Genomic DNA, 15,333 nt, shown 5'->3' with positions numbered 1-15,333 from the left:
ATGGTTGAGACACCTAGAGACAATGGTCTCACTGTTCTTCTCTTAAGGCTTACTAGACATTGTCTGCTTAGTATACCAGGAATGAGCTGCCTTGTTGGCGTCATGGGTAAAGGTACTGCCTGCTGCAGACCTGAGTCATACAGTCCATCCTTGGTCTGAGCTGCGTCAACTCTAATTGAACTAGGCCACAATCGACTTTGACATCTCAGGGTTAGAAAGGGAAAAGTCAATCGGGATTCCTGCTCCTGATTGCTATCCAGTGATTCCTGTTGGATAATATACGTGTGTGTGTGTGTGTGTGTGTGTGTGTGCGCGAACAAGATCAGACTCAGCTGTGATACCCTCCATCGTCAAGTACCGCGCCATCACTCACACTCAGGGCTCCCACAAGAAGGATGGCCACTTGGGTGAGTTACTGGAGGGTGGTTAGCACCACGGCAACCATATTTCAGCAAGAGTCAGCACCTTTGACACAGATGGGGAGAAAGGGAAAGAAAATTAAGTGGGAGGAGAAAGGCAGCGGCCTCTCAGTGTGTTGCTAAGGGTCACTGGTGCAGGAAGCCTCTCAGTGTGTTGCTAAGGGCCACTGGTACAGGAGCCTGGAGACAGAGCCTTTCAGTGTGTTGCTAAGGGTCACTGGTGCAGGAAGCCTCTCAGTGTGTTGCTAAGGGTCACTGGTGCAGGAGGCCTCTCAGTGTGTTGCTAAGGGCCACTGGTGCAGGAGCCTGGAGACAGAGCCTTTCAGTGTGTTGCTAAGGGTCACTGGTGCAGGAGGCCTCTCAGTGTGTTGCTAAGGGCCACTGGTGCAGGAGCCTGGAGACAGAGCCTCTCAGTGTGTTGCTAAGGGTCACTGGTGCAGGAAGCCTCTCAGTGTGTTGCTAAGGGTCACTGGTGCAGGAGGCCTCTCAGTGTGTTGCTAAGGGCCACTGGTGCAGGAGCCTGGAGACAGAGCCTCTCAGTGTGTTGCTAAGGGCCACTGGTGCAGGAGGCCTCTCAGTGTGTTGCTAAGGGCCACTGGTGCAGGAGGCCTCTCAGTGTGTTGCTCAGGGCCACTGGTGCAGGAGCCTGGAGACAGGACCTCTCAGTGTGTTGCTAAGGGTCACTGGTGCAGGGGCCTTTAGGGAGCAGCTTCTCAGTGTGTTGGTAAGGGCCACTGGTGCAGGATGTGTGGGGATCTGGGGCCAGTCGCCTCTCAATTGGTAAACCTCATCCCTACACAGTGGAACCCGCCAGAATATGTTGAGGTGACTAATTTTGTGAAGTTACATGTTCTGTAGTGTTTTCACTTTGATTGAATTTTCTTTTCTTCTTTCAGGTACTTAGTGTTAGAACATGTGTCCGGAGGGGAACTGTTTGATTACCTTGTCAAAAAGGGAAGATTGACACCGAAAGAAGCTCGCAAATTCTTCCGACAAATTATATCCGCACTGGATTTCTGTCACAGTCACTCCATATGGTAAAGAGCATTTTTATGGATGTAATGTTTTCTCCCTGCAATTTTTTCCCTTCCTCTCCTGTTCCTTTACAACAGCATATCCGACACCAAGGGAGATCTGCTAGCATTAATTAAAACTTTGAATGACCTAGAACTCTCCGTTCCTCTGACCCTGGCCTCTTGTACATTCCCCTTCCTTTGTCCCACCATTGGCGGCCGTGTCTTCAGCTGCCTAGCCCCTCACAATTGAATCCCCTCCCTCGCCCCTGTTAAGACCATCCTTTAAAACCCACCTCTTTGAGCAAGCTCGTAACTCCTAATATCTCCTACTTTGGCTCAGCATCTGGTTTTTTGTGACTACACCTCTGTGAAGCGACTTAAGACATTTTGCCATGTTGAAGATGTTATATAATTGCAAGTTGTGTATAATGGGACTCGCGAGTATTACAAAGAAGGACCCAACACAAGGGAACGAGTTAATTTCAGAAGAGCGTAAGATAAGATAGAATGAGAAAAGATCACTTGTCCCATCATATACATTTTCTCCACGGACCAGATATAAACCAACCCATAATGCTCCACCCACTTAATCTCCTGGGGATAGCTCCTTCATAGACACTCCCTAATCCCCAACACTCCTCAATGTTCACCACATCTCCACTATTGAACCTTGGCCAGCTGCCCCTCTTCCCCAGTAACACAGGAATTATTTTGATGTTCCGTGAAGTGCTCTATCTGACGCTACGCCTCTCCGTATATCCACCCATCCCGGGGTCAGCAAAATATTTCGCCAGTGTTGATTAACGCAGCATCGAAAGTTATTACTCCAGGTCTTTTCCATACATCTAGTACTCTGGGGGGATGGGTGGAGAGAGGAGGAAGCTTCTTCGAGTCTCTGGTCTCGATTGAGTCCTCTTAGTTGGAATCCCAACTCCCCTGGATCAGGACTCACAACAACAACAACAACAACAACAACTTGCATTTATATAGCACCTTTAACGTAGTAAAATGTCCACAGGCGCTTCACAGGAGCGATTATCAAACAAAATTTGACACCGAGCCACATAAGGAGGTATTAGGACAGGTGACCAAAAGCTTGGTCAAAGAGGTAGGTTTTAAGGAGCGTCTTCAAGGAGGAGAGAGAGGCGGAGAGGTTTAGGGAGGAAATTTTAGAACTTAGAGCCTAGGCGGCTGAAGGCACGGCCGCCAATGGTGGAACGATTAAAATTGGGGATGCGCAAGAGGTAAGAATTGGAGGAGCGCGGAGATCTCAGAGGGTTGTAGGGCTGGAGGAGGTTACAGAGATAGGGAGGGGCGAGGCCATGGAGGGATTTGAAAACAATGATGAGAATTTTAAAATTGAGGTGTTCTCGGAGTGGGAGCCAATGTAGGTCAGCGAGCACAGGGGTGATGGGGGGATGGGACTTGGTGCGAGTTAGGATACGGGCAGCAGAATTTTGGATGAGCTCAAGTTTATGGAGGGTGGAAGGTGGGAGGCCGGCCAGGAGAGCATTGGAATAGTCCAGTCTGGAGGTAACAAAGGCACGGATGAGGGTTTCAACAGCAGATGAGCTGAGGCAGAGGCGGAGATGGGCGATGTTACGGAGGTGGAAGTAGGTGGTCTTGGTGATGGAGCGGATATGTGGTTGGAAGCTCATCTCAGGGTCAAATAGATCGCCAAGGTTGTGAACGGTCTGGTTCAGCCTCAGACAGTGGCCAGGGAGAGGGATGGAGTTTGTGGGGGGACCAAAGACAGTGGCTTCGGTCTTCCCAATATTTAGTTGGAGGAAATTTTTGCTCATCCAGTACTGGATGTCAGACAAGCAATGTGACAAACGAGAGACAGTGGAGGGGTCGAGGGAGGTGGTTTTGAGGAAGAGCTGGGTGTCGTCAGCGTCAATGTGGAACCTGACGTTGTCTTTTCAGATGATGTCGCCAAGGGGCGGCAGGTAGATGAGAAATAGGGGAGTGCGGGAGTGGGAAGAGAAGCCATTGCAGGTGATTCTCTGGCCACGACTGGATAGATAAGAATGGAACTGAATAAACAAGAATGGAACCAGGCGAGCACAGTTCCACCCTACTGGACATCAGAGGAGAGGTGCCGGAGGAGGACGGTGTGGTCAACTGTGTCAGACAGATCGAGCAGGATGAGGAGGGACAGTTCACCATGGTCACAGTCACAGAGGACGTCATTTGTGACTTTGTAAAGGGCTGTTTCATTACTGTGGCAGGGGCGGAAACCTGATTGGAGGGATTCAAACATGGAGTTGCGGAAGGATGGGCACGGATTTGGGAGGCGAGAACACGTTCAAGGACTTTGGAGAGGAAAGGGAAGTTGGAGATGGGGGCGGCAGTTTGCAAGGACAGAGGGGTCAAGGGTGGATTTTTTGAGGAAGGGGGTGATGACGACAGATTTGAAGGGGAGGGGAACAGTACCTGAGGAGAGGGAACCGTTAACAATATCAGCAAACATAGGGGCCAGGAAGGGAAGTTGGGTGGTCAGCGGTTTAGCGGGAATAAGGTCAAGGGAGCAGGAGGTGGGTCTCATGGTCAAGATGAGCTCGGAGAGGGCATGAGAGCCGATAGGAGAGAAACTAGAGAAAGGTGCGAATTATGGGCTGGGTGGGGGGGGAGCCATAGGGGAAGTTTGGCTTGGTGGCGAGGGGAAGGGAGGGAAACGGCAGAGGCAGCTGAACGGATGGTCTCAATCTTGGTGACAAAGGAGTCCATGAGCTCCTCGCACTTTTCGTTGGAGGTGAGGGTGGAGGAGGCGGGGAGAGGGGTTTAAGAAGACGGTTTGTAGTGGAGAAGAGAAGCCGGGGGTTATCTTTGCATTCCAGGATGATCCTGGAATAGTGAGCAGTTTTAGCAGAGGAGAGCAGGACCCGATAGTGCTTTATGTGGTCCAGCCAGATCTGGCGGTGAATGGCTAAACCAGCTGTCCGCCATAAACGTTCAAGTCTGCATCCCTTGGACTTAAGGGAGCGGAGATGAGGGCCATACCAGGGGGAACGATCAGGGCGAAAGATCTGGTCTTACTTGAGGCCTCCTAGTTGGAGTCCCAAGTCCCCTGGATCAGGGCTCACAGTCCAGGTCAAACTGCTTGCTCACCTTTGCCTTTTAGCATTTTAAAAACTTGGATCACGTCCCCTTTCAACCTTGTGACCTCACTGAGGCCCGGAAATTACCTCGTGGGATACTGGTGAATAAATGCTTTGCGTCTTTGTCTGAAATTCCCCTCTCTGCTATTTTAGTGGAGGTGTTAACCCATTTGCTTTGTCATATTGCTATATTCAGCTCCTGTGTTTTTTTGCTGCCCAATTACCTAGCCAGCCTGTATACGGGTAACCAAAGTGATTATTAGATCAATTACTTCGACTCTTTGTATGATCGCACTGCTTAAAATGGAGCGGGGTTTTTTTTTTTGTGTGTGTCAAGTGTCAACTTTAAACAACCCCGGCACTGGTTAGATCTCAGCATAATTTAAAGGCCTCAGTGAGTTAACAAGAAGATTGAAAGGGGGCAGGATCCAGCTCTTTAAAATGCCAAGAGACATATAGGTAAGTAGGTGGTTTGACTTAGAATGGGGAGCAGGGGGGTGTCTATAATGGGCAGCAGGCCAAGATTCAACAGCACAGATGCCAAAGCGGGGCTCCCTCTATATTACCCTGACAGTGCACCTCCATTTGATACCCGATAGCATCACACCAACCTCAAAACAGCACCATCTGCTGCACCAGGCTGGCATTCCCTACACCAGCGGGCCTCAAGGCCTACGTCGACAGGTCAGAGGAAATTGCCGCCATTTACCAAGAAGTATGTTTGAGTAGGGGTCAAATGACATTCTTAAATCTATTTAAATTTATTTTTTCTTGTCCGTGGCTCTTTCTCACTTCCCCACTGCCACCCCAATGTGCGATATACCCTGCTTCAGTCAAGATATTAGACAAGCTGCACCCAGGCCTCGGGTAGGCCATTTAACGGTAGTTCTGGGGCGACCCTTCGATTTTTCCCTACTTTCCTCAGCCTCTGCTGTGCCTCTGCTCACAATAACGAGGCTGGGATTGTGAATTTGCCATGTGGGGAATTGTGGGTGTAAATTTACCACTCGGTTCGCCCATCACCCCCTGTGCTCGCTGACCTACATCGGCTCCCGGTCCGGGAACGCCTCGATCTTAAAATTCTCATCCTTGTTTTCAAATCCCTCCGTGGCCTCACGCCCCCTCCCGATCTCTGCAACCTCCTCCAGCCCCGCAATCCTCCGGGATCTCTGCGCTCCTCCAATTCTGGCCTCTTGCCCATCCCCGATTCCCATCGCTCCACCATTGGCGGCCGTGACTTCAGCCGCCTGGGCCCTAAGCTCTGGAATTCCCTCCCTAAACCTCTCCGCCTCTCTCTCTCCTCCTTTAAAACTCTCCTTGAAACGTAGCTTTTTGACCAAGCCTTTGGTCACCTGTCCTAATAACTCCTTATGTCAAATCTTGTAGGATATCGCTCCTGTGAAGGGCCTTGGGACATTTTACTACGTTAAAGGCGCTATATAAATGCAAGTTGTTGTTGAAGCCTTAAACCACGTTACAAAACGGACAATCTCCTCACAGAGTCTACCAGCTGCTCCCTCATCAGAAAGTGGGGTTCCTCATTCCCTCCACTGGGACCTACACGTGGCAAGACAGGGTCTATCCCACTGCACCGCCCACTCCGCAGCAGAGAGAGGAGTCCTTCTCCACCCCCCCCCCCCACCCACACTCCCGCCCCCATCCCCTCACATGTTGATACAGGAGTGGAGCCCAGCTCCAGATATAAGACAGAGTTGACCCCGTTGCATCGATCCTGCTCCGCATCAGAGGGAAAACACCTCTCGTCCCATCCGTCTCAGGGAGAACCTGGGACCCAGAGAAGAAAGGACAGTGTCCGAAACACAGTTCATCGAATTACGTCCAGTCTATAGCACAGAAACAGGCCATTCGGCCCAACTGGTCCATGCTGGTGTTTATGCTCCACACGAGCCTCCTCCCACCCCCCCTTCATCTAAACCTATCAGCAGATCCTTCCGTTCCTTTCTCCCTCATGTGCTTATCTAGCTTCCCCTTAAATGCATCTATGAGTTCCTACGAATCCCAGCTTCCCAATATCCTGGAGTCCCCGGTAGCAAGGATCGCAAAACAACACTCTTTGATGTGCTGCTGTTATAACAGCCCCTGCAGGCTGCTTTTGATTAATCCTTTATTCAAATCACAGCTGCACAGCCTGGTAGTAATTACGTTGCAGGGGCAGTGTAATAAAATTTCTGATGGTGTAGAAGTGTCAACGCAGGACTGGGTGATGAATGTGGGCTGTATTTTAATCAGGGATCTGTTTCACATCTGTACTGGTCCGAGGCTTGGAGTCCCACTAGCAGCCCTAATGAAATCTCATCTCACATCAGCACCAACAGAGCAGCATCAACAGTCGGAGTTAACCCTGGAAGTGCTGGCTGGAATTTGATTTGAAACTCATTATTTGGAGAGGGTGCGGAGGAGATTTACCAGAATGGTACCAGGGATGAGGGACTTCAGTTATGTGGAGAGCACTAGAGAAACTGGGATTGTTCTCCTTAGAGCAGCGTAGGTTAAGGGGAGATTTAATAGAGGTGTTCATTATTATGAGGGGTTTTGATGGTAGATAGGGAGAAATTGTTTCCACTGGCAGGAGGGTCGGTAACCAGAGGACACAGATTGAAGATTATTGGCAAAAGAATCAGGGGGGAGATGAGGAGAATTTTTTCTTATGCAGCGAGTTGTTATGATCGGGAATGCGCTGCCTGAAAGGGCGGTGGAAGCAGATTCAGTAGTAACTTTCAAAAGGGAATTAGATAAATACTTGAAAATGAGAAATTTGCAGGGCTCTGGGGAAAGAGCAGGGGGAGTGGGACATTAGATAACCCTTTCAAAGAGATGGCACAGACACGATGGCTTCTTTCTGTGTTGTGTGATTCTATTCTATGATCACTTGCCTGTTGTAATGTTAGTTGGATGCAGTTGTGTTGTCTAATTAATGGGGAAGCAGCGAATGCTGAGATATTAGAGCTCCAAACTGCAGCACCATGGAGCACCTGGAAACAACATCGTATCCTTGATTCCCCCAGTGAATGAGGTCCTGACCTGCTCCCTGCCTTTGCTGCGAGCTGCTGAATGGGGACCAGGCACCTACCCACAGGATGAAGGGGAAACTCAGCTGGAGAGAGTCTCTTGTGCACCTCCTGGTGGCTAGTGCTGGAAAGGCATTGCCAGGGACCTGGGATACCGCAAACACTCTCATTTCCTGCTTGACAATAACACTGTCCAGTTCTCCAAACCTCCAGTGCTCAAACATTCTTTGGAACCCCCCCACCGCCCCCCCACCTGATGCACTGGAACGCCTTGAATATGTAAGATTGATATCCTGTCAATCCTTTTAAATCTCTGAGTCTCCTGACTCGAGTACCCCGCCTGGTTCAGATATCCCACATGGCTCGAGTACCCCACATGGCTCGAGTACCCCACATGGCTCGGGTACCCCGCCTGGTTAAGATACCCCACATAGCTCGAGTACTCGCCTGGTTAAGATACCCCACATGGTTCAGATAACATGGTTCGAATACCCCACATGGCTTGAGTACCCCGCCTGGTTCAGATACCCCACGTGGTTCAGATAACAAAGCTCGAGTACCCCACATGGCTCGGGTACCCCGCCTGGTTAAGATACCCCACATAGCTCGAGTACTCGCCTGGTTCAGATACCCCACATGGCTTGAGTACCCCGCCTGGTTCAGATACCCCACGTGGTTCAGATAACAAAGCTCGAGTACCCCACATGGCTCGAGTACCTCGCCTGGTTCAGATACCCAACATGGCTCAGATATCCCACACGGCTCAACGTTTAGTTCTAACTCACCTTCCATTGCTTTGCAGCCACAGGGATCTGAAACCGGAGAACCTACTCCTGGATGAGAAAAATAACATCCGGATTGCAGATTTTGGAATGGCTTCACTTCAGGTCGGCGATAGTCTACTAGAGACCAGCTGTGGGTAAGAGGCACTCTGAAAATACATTTAACTTTGTTTCATAGCTTTGTCCTGGGCCAATATTTATCCCTCAGTCAACATCACTAAAACAGATTATCTGGTCATTATCACATTGCTGTTTGTGGGATCTTGCTGTGTGCAAATTGATTGCTGCGTTTCCTACATTACAACAGTGACTACACTTCAAAAGTACTTCATTGGCTGTAAAGCGCTTTGGGACGTCCTGAGGTCATGAAAGGCGCTATATAAATGCAAGTCTTTCTTTCTGATTCTCACACCCACTCCGGTGTGGACGCTTCCAGGGGTACAATTCCCTGGGCGCTGGATGCCCTTCATTACTTCACCCAAGTGACCGCTCATCATGTGTAAGCTTAAAAAGCAAGAGGCTGGAACCACTGAACCAAAACATCACCAGAGGACTTAGGATGATGCTATCGGCTCTTGATTTCCAGGAGTATCCAGGGTCTGGAGGAGGTCAGCAAATTTACACAGTGGGTGCCCAAGCCACCAAAAAGAAAAAGAAAGAATGACTTGCATTTATTTGGCATCTTTCACGACCTCAGGACGTCCCAAAGTGCTTTACAGCCAATGAAGTACTTTTGAAGTGTAGTCACTGTTGTAATGTAGGAAATGCGGCACCCAATGTGAACACAGCAAGATCCCACAAACAGCAATGACAAATAAATGACCAGATAATCTGTTTAATGGTGCTGTTTGAGGGATTAAATGTTGGCTTGGACACTGGGGAGAACTCCCCTGCTGTTCTTCGAAATAGAGCTGTGGGATCTTTTACGGCAGACGGGGCCCCGGTTTAACTCAGGGACTTGAACCCACAACCTTCTAACTCAGAGATAAGAGTGCTATCCAATGAGCCGAGGCTGTGAAGCGCCTTGGGACGTTTTCCTACGTTAAAAGGAGCTATATAAATGCAAGTAGTTGTTGTAGAGGCAGGTGGTCATGGTGATGGAAAGGTTATGGGCGTTCGAAGCTCAGCTCGAGGCCAAACAAGACACTGAAATCTCCTACTTCCTGTCCTAGGACATTAATGCACTGCACTTCCAGGCTGCAAAGGGATATAAACTTCAACGGTCCTGGCTGGGAGGGAGAAAAGAAGGCGGCCTCCCGTTGCTATGCATCTAACAGTTCTCTACATCTTTCTTTTTCTTGCAGTTCTCCGCATTATGCCTGCCCAGAAGTCATCAGGGTAAGTTTATTTCTTAAATTAGAGCTCAGACAACTTTTATTGTGGTTCTGTTACTGGGCTTGTTTAGTGTACTGATGCTATAACAAAATTTACACAAGCCAATCCCCTCAAATGTACCGTGAAATGCTTCCTATATGTTGCTCTTAATTTGCCCCCTCAAATTGAGGGGACACATTCCCACGGTGGGATTTGAACTCATGACCATTTCGTTGCTAGTTAAAGAACCTGTGGAATTCTCTACTACAGAAGGCTGTGGAGGCCGAGTCACTGAATATGTTTAAGAAGGAGCTGGATAGATTTCTAGACACAAAAGGCATCAAGGGGTATGGGGAGAGAGCGGGAACATGGTATTGAGATAGAGGATCAGCCATGATCATATTGAATGGCGGAGCAGGCTCGAAGGGCCGAATGGCCTACTCCTGCTCCTATTTTCTATGTTTCTGTGTCTACTCCGAAATTAATCAGTGCTTCACCCTCGTGTTATTCAACCCAACGTCCCATTCCCCAGACACAAGTTTAAAGAATATTTATAATTGTTCTGCTGGGCGTTTTTCTCTCAGTTCGTGGACAAAATATGGAAATTTTACATATCCACTTTACTGAAATCCTAGTCAGGACACTTTATTTGGGTTTTACTGCAATAAGTAGTACACAGAAATTACCCAGTGCTGTTTTCTAATCTCAATAAGAGTGATTGTCGGCCCACAGGGTGGTGAGGCCCGATCGATCACTACTAGGCCGCTATTTATATTGTTTTATCCTGTCGGTTTTCTTCTCCTTTCATCTCTCCTCTGGAAGAAGTAGATGAGTCACCTTCCCATGGTGGGATTTGAACTCATGACCATTCGGTTGACTAGAAAAAGGAATATAGGAACAGGAGGAGGCCATTTAGCCCCTCAAGCCTGTTCTGCCATTCTATTAGATCATGGCTGATCTTTAATGTCAGCTAGCATGGGGGTGCCGGGAAGGGAAGTCGGGTGAGCAGTTTAGTGGGAATGGGCTGAAGGGAGTAAGATGTGGGTTTCGTAGTCAAGGTGAGCTTAGAGCGGGCATGAGGACAGATGGGAGAGAAGCTCGAGAGAGATGCACCTTGGCTAAGGAATTCCTCTACAATTTACTCTATTTTACATTGATTTCTTTATTTTTAACCAATATTCCCAAAAGCGTCCCCACAGGAACTAGTTGAGCAGTGGCCTTAAAGGGACAGGCCAGGTTAAACACTGCTTCCTCCAGTTGAACATCACAACCGTTCCCCTAGGTTACCGATGAGGAATGTCATGGGAGGTCAGCCGGTTATTAATTTGTATCGGCATTTGAAGAAACCTCAGACGGGGTGTGAAGTTGGGGGGTGAGGTGGGGGTCGGGGGGAGGGTCACTCAGGGTTCCTGGGCTAGAGAAGGGAAAATCAACCAGGTTAGCTGCACATGTGTGGAAGCTGGGATGGGAACATAATTGGGACTCCCCCCCCCTCCACTGTGTAACTCAAGAGTTGTCAGGCATGAAGGGAGAAAATCGTGTGGGTGGGGGGCGAGATATTGGTACCTAATTTTAACAAGCGAGCGACTGACACAATAAAGCAACGTTTTGGTGAATGGCCTCGGTACTTGAAAACAACGCTGATCTCTGTGTGTTTCCTGTTCACAGGGCGAGAAATACGATGGTCGTCGGGCAGACGTATGGAGCTGTGGTGTGATACTCTTTGCACTTTTAGTGGTAAGAATCAAAGCCTTGAATGCCAGCTCGGGCCTCCTCCCCTTATCCCTTTTCCCAAACGAGCCAGCCAGGAGCTGGTGCCATTGGTTCCAGGTACCCCCACCCACCTCCCCACTACCACTCCCCTCCCCATTGACCAGCCTCTTCATTAATCGAGGTGATGCCGGGGGAATGGAACACTTTCCAGTTCAGCATCAAACACTCCCAGGTCAGGAACAGCGTGGATAGATGCAGAGTAAAGTCCCACTCCCCCCACCTCCACCCCCCCCACTCTGCCCCAACAACGTGTCTCAGCCCCACTCTCGGAAGAGATCTGCCTAGTGCAGTCCCCACACATCTGCCCTGTAGCCCCTCTGACGGAGATGACCGTTTAGTCCCAATTTAGGGGCAGGTTCGTGCTGTGGGACCGAGATGGCCCCAAACTCGATTGACATTGGACCCTTACAGCCAACCATGAGAGTAGACTTTGATCCCACCAGTCTGGTTGCCAACTCTGGTTGGGCGTATTCCTGGAGGTTTCATCACGTGACCTCCTGCCTCCAACCGCTCGGTCAAACAGCCTTTTTTTCCCCCATCTCGAATATTTTTATAACTAATATGTGAAAGTGTTCAAAGAAAATGAAAAAAAACTCACGATTGTAGTTAATGCTCCCCCCGGCTATGATTTTTCTCCCGGGTGTTGCTCGCGGCAGTATCCTGGGGATTGATCTTTAATTCCTGGAGACTCCAGGACAATCCTGGAGGGTTGTGAACCTAGGACACAGATGAACGGCCAGCATTGAATCCAATGTACCCATTCTATTACACTGGAGCTGTAACAGCAAGAGAGGTTTAAAAAAAAAACCCCCACAGATATACAGTATTCAGATGACCGATGTAGAAATATGTACAAGTTTCATTCTCTGACAGAGAAATGCAGTACCTTGAAGGGTCCAAGCAGCAGAACAGACTTGATAAAGGAATGTCATTGAAACCAATCTCTAGACATCAATAAATGATCGACCCTGAGCAGACGAAAGGAAGGTCAATAAACAAGGTATTACACTCAGGGCAGGTGTAATGTTAGAATCCAATTCTTACACTTTGGCCTCCAGGGTCACTACCAGCCTTGGTTTTGTTTTTTGAATCTGGGAGCTTTAAGCTGGACGAAATGGACATTTATTTTTGTTCCTTGTGGAGGGGTTTGTTCCCGAGCTTTCGATAAATTTTCAACGGAGAAAGAATCGGAACTCCAACCCTGTCTTCTCACTGTCTGGATTTAGACTTAGCAAGAAGCTTATTTGACCCCGAGCTGAGCTTCTGACCCCATATCCTCTCCATCACCAAGACCGCCTACTTCTACCTTTGTAACGTCGCCCGTCTCCACTCCTGCCTCAGCTCATCTGCTGCTGAAAGCCTCATCCATGCCTTTAATAAACCTCTAGACTCGACTGTTCCAATGCTCTCCTGGCCGGCCTCCCATCTTGCACCCTCTGTAATTTTGAGCTCATCCAAAACTCTGCTGCCCGTATCCTAACTCGCACCAAGTCCCGTTCACCCATCACCCCCTGTGCTACATTGGCTCCCGGTCAGGCAATGCCTCGATTTTAAAATTCTCATCCTTGTTTTCAAATTCCTCCACGATCTCGCCCCTCCCTACCTCTGTAACCTCCTCCAACCCTAAAACCCTCCGAGATCTCTACACTCCTTCAATTCTGGCCTCTCGAGCATCCCCGATTTTCGTCGCTCCACCATTGGCGGCCGTGCCTTCAGCTGCCTAGGCCCTAAGCTCTGGAATTCCCTCCCTAAACCTTTTCGCCTCTCTCTCCTCCTTTAAGACGCTCCTTAAAACCTACCTCATTGACCAAGCCTTTGCTCACCTGTCTTAATATCTCCTTATGTGGCTCGGTGTCAAATTTCATCTGATAACGCTCCTGTGAAGCGCCTTGGGACATTTCACCATGTTAAAGGTGCTATATGAATGCAAATTGTTGTTGTTGTACTCTGGGTCAGGAGGTTGTGGATTCAGGCAGTGTTTGAACAGTTAATCAAGGCTGGCCCTCCAGTGCAGTGCTGAGGGAGTGCTGCACTGTTAAATTGAGTGCTGCTCCAGATGAGTGTTGACGATCCCATGGGACTAGTCAAGGAAGAGTTCTACCAATGTCTTGACCAACGTTCCTCCCTCAACTGAATGGGGTCTTTCACCGCAGTTGCTTTTTACAGGAGGTTGCCTGTGCAAAATGGCTGCTCCTTTCACCCACATAACGACAGTCAGTGCCCTTTCAAAATGTAGTTCAGTGTGTGAAGCACTTTGAGATGTTTCAGTGAGATGGGGCCCCATGTAAACACAAGTATTTCTTTTCTTCTGCTTAATGAACGAGGGTGGGAAATCTGGAAGAATATTCCGGCTCATTGTTCCGTTCGCTATCGTCGCGGTGATGGCAAAAGTATCGCCTCCGAAAAGTTGAATCTGAACGGTTCAGTGAGTCGGGTTGGGTGGGATCGAGGTCCTGAACTGACCCTCTGCTGCCTTAAGGGGTTCACGGAGAAAATTCAGTCACGGGTTTCACGGCTCGGAAGTGTTAACCTGTGGGGTAGCGCAGTCAGTCTCTCAGAGCTACACCCATCGCTCCCACTCGTTCTCGGTGGGTTTCAGACTTTGGCTGCAATCTGCGCCCGCCCCCCGCCCCCCCCCCCCAGAGAGGGCAACACATGGAATGGAAGCCTGCTGTGCTGTGAGAGGGAAAAGGGGAAACCCGTGCTAAGCAAGAACAGCACCTCCCATAGGCCCAGACATCAGCTACGGGTAAATCAACAGCCCAAATAGCCCTCAGTTTGCATGGCGAGGTGTTGGATGTTAGTGAGAGGCCTTACATTAATAATTGAACTTGAATTCAAATGAGTTGGGTGGGGGGGGGAGTACAGACATGGTCAGTGGGACAGAGTGGGGAACAGAATGGTCATTGGGTGCGGAGTGGGGTACAGACATGGCCAGTGGGTGCGGAGTGGGGTACAGACATGGTCAGTGGGTGCGGAGTGGGGAACAGAATGGTCATTGGGTGTGGAGTGGGGTACAGACATGGTCAGTGGGTGCAGAGTGGGGTACAGACATGGTCATTGGGTGCGGAGTGGGGTACAGACATGGCCAGTGGGTGCGGAGTGGGGTACAGACATGGTCAGTGGGTGCGGAGTGAGGTACAGACATGGTCGGTGGGTACGGAGTGGGGTACAGACATGGTCAGTGGGTGCGGAGTGGGGAACAGAATGGTCAGTGGGTGCGGAGTGGGGTACAGACATAGTCGGTGGGTGCGGAGTGGGGAACAGACATAGTCGGTGGGTGCGGAGTGGGGTACAGACATGGTCATTGGGTGCGGAGTGGGGTACAGACATGGCCAGTGGGTGCGGAGTGGGGTACAGACATGGTCAGTGGGTGCGGAGTGGGGTACAGACATAGTCGGTGGGTGCGGAGTGGGGTACAGACATGGTCGGTGGGTGCGGAGTGGGGTACAGACATGGTCGGTTGGTGCTCAGTGGGGTACAGACATGGTCGGGGGTTCGGGATGGGGTACAGTGACGATTCCCTCTTTTTTTGCAGGGAGCGTTGCCGTTCGACGATGACAACTTACGGCAGCTGTTAGAGAAGGTGAAACGAGGTGTCTTCCATATGCCGCACTTTATTCCTCCCGACTGCCAGAATTTACTACGGGGCATGATCGAAGTGGATGCAGAGAAACGACTCTCGGTCAGTATCCCGGCCCCCTCCACCCAGTTCTACCATATCCTCACTATTTGATTCCACGCCAATGTTCTCTCCATCGATACCCGTGGGCGGGGGGAGTATCAGTGTTACCCCAATGGGGAGGGTTATCAGTGTTACCCCAATGGGGAGGGCTATCACTGTTACTCTATGAGAAGAGGGTTATCAGTGTTACCCCATCGGGGAGGGGTATCAGTGT

At 49.8% G+C, this 15,333-nt stretch overlaps 1 protein-coding gene across 1 annotated transcript in view; it reads left to right on the top strand.

Annotated features, from left to right (window-relative positions):
- The window catches only part of LOC137305358 (serine/threonine-protein kinase BRSK2-like), a 134,688-nt gene that overhangs the window by 91,131 nt on the left and 28,224 nt on the right, over positions 1–15,333 (top strand). The window contains exons 4-8 of the mRNA XM_067974194.1: positions 1,316–1,456; positions 8,368–8,484; positions 9,652–9,685; positions 11,330–11,398; positions 14,973–15,119. Of these exons, the coding sequence (XP_067830295.1) occupies positions 1,316–1,456; positions 8,368–8,484; positions 9,652–9,685; positions 11,330–11,398; positions 14,973–15,119 (508 nt within the window). The remainder of the gene's footprint in view (positions 1–1,315; positions 1,457–8,367; positions 8,485–9,651; positions 9,686–11,329; positions 11,399–14,972; positions 15,120–15,333) is intronic.

The sequence above is a fragment of the Heptranchias perlo genome, chromosome 40 (assembly GCF_035084215.1).
Source record: "Heptranchias perlo isolate sHepPer1 chromosome 40, sHepPer1.hap1, whole genome shotgun sequence".
In the NCBI taxonomy this organism is placed as follows: domain Eukaryota; kingdom Metazoa; phylum Chordata; class Chondrichthyes; order Hexanchiformes; family Hexanchidae; genus Heptranchias; species Heptranchias perlo.
This window is presented reverse-complemented; position numbering and strand designations above follow the sequence as displayed.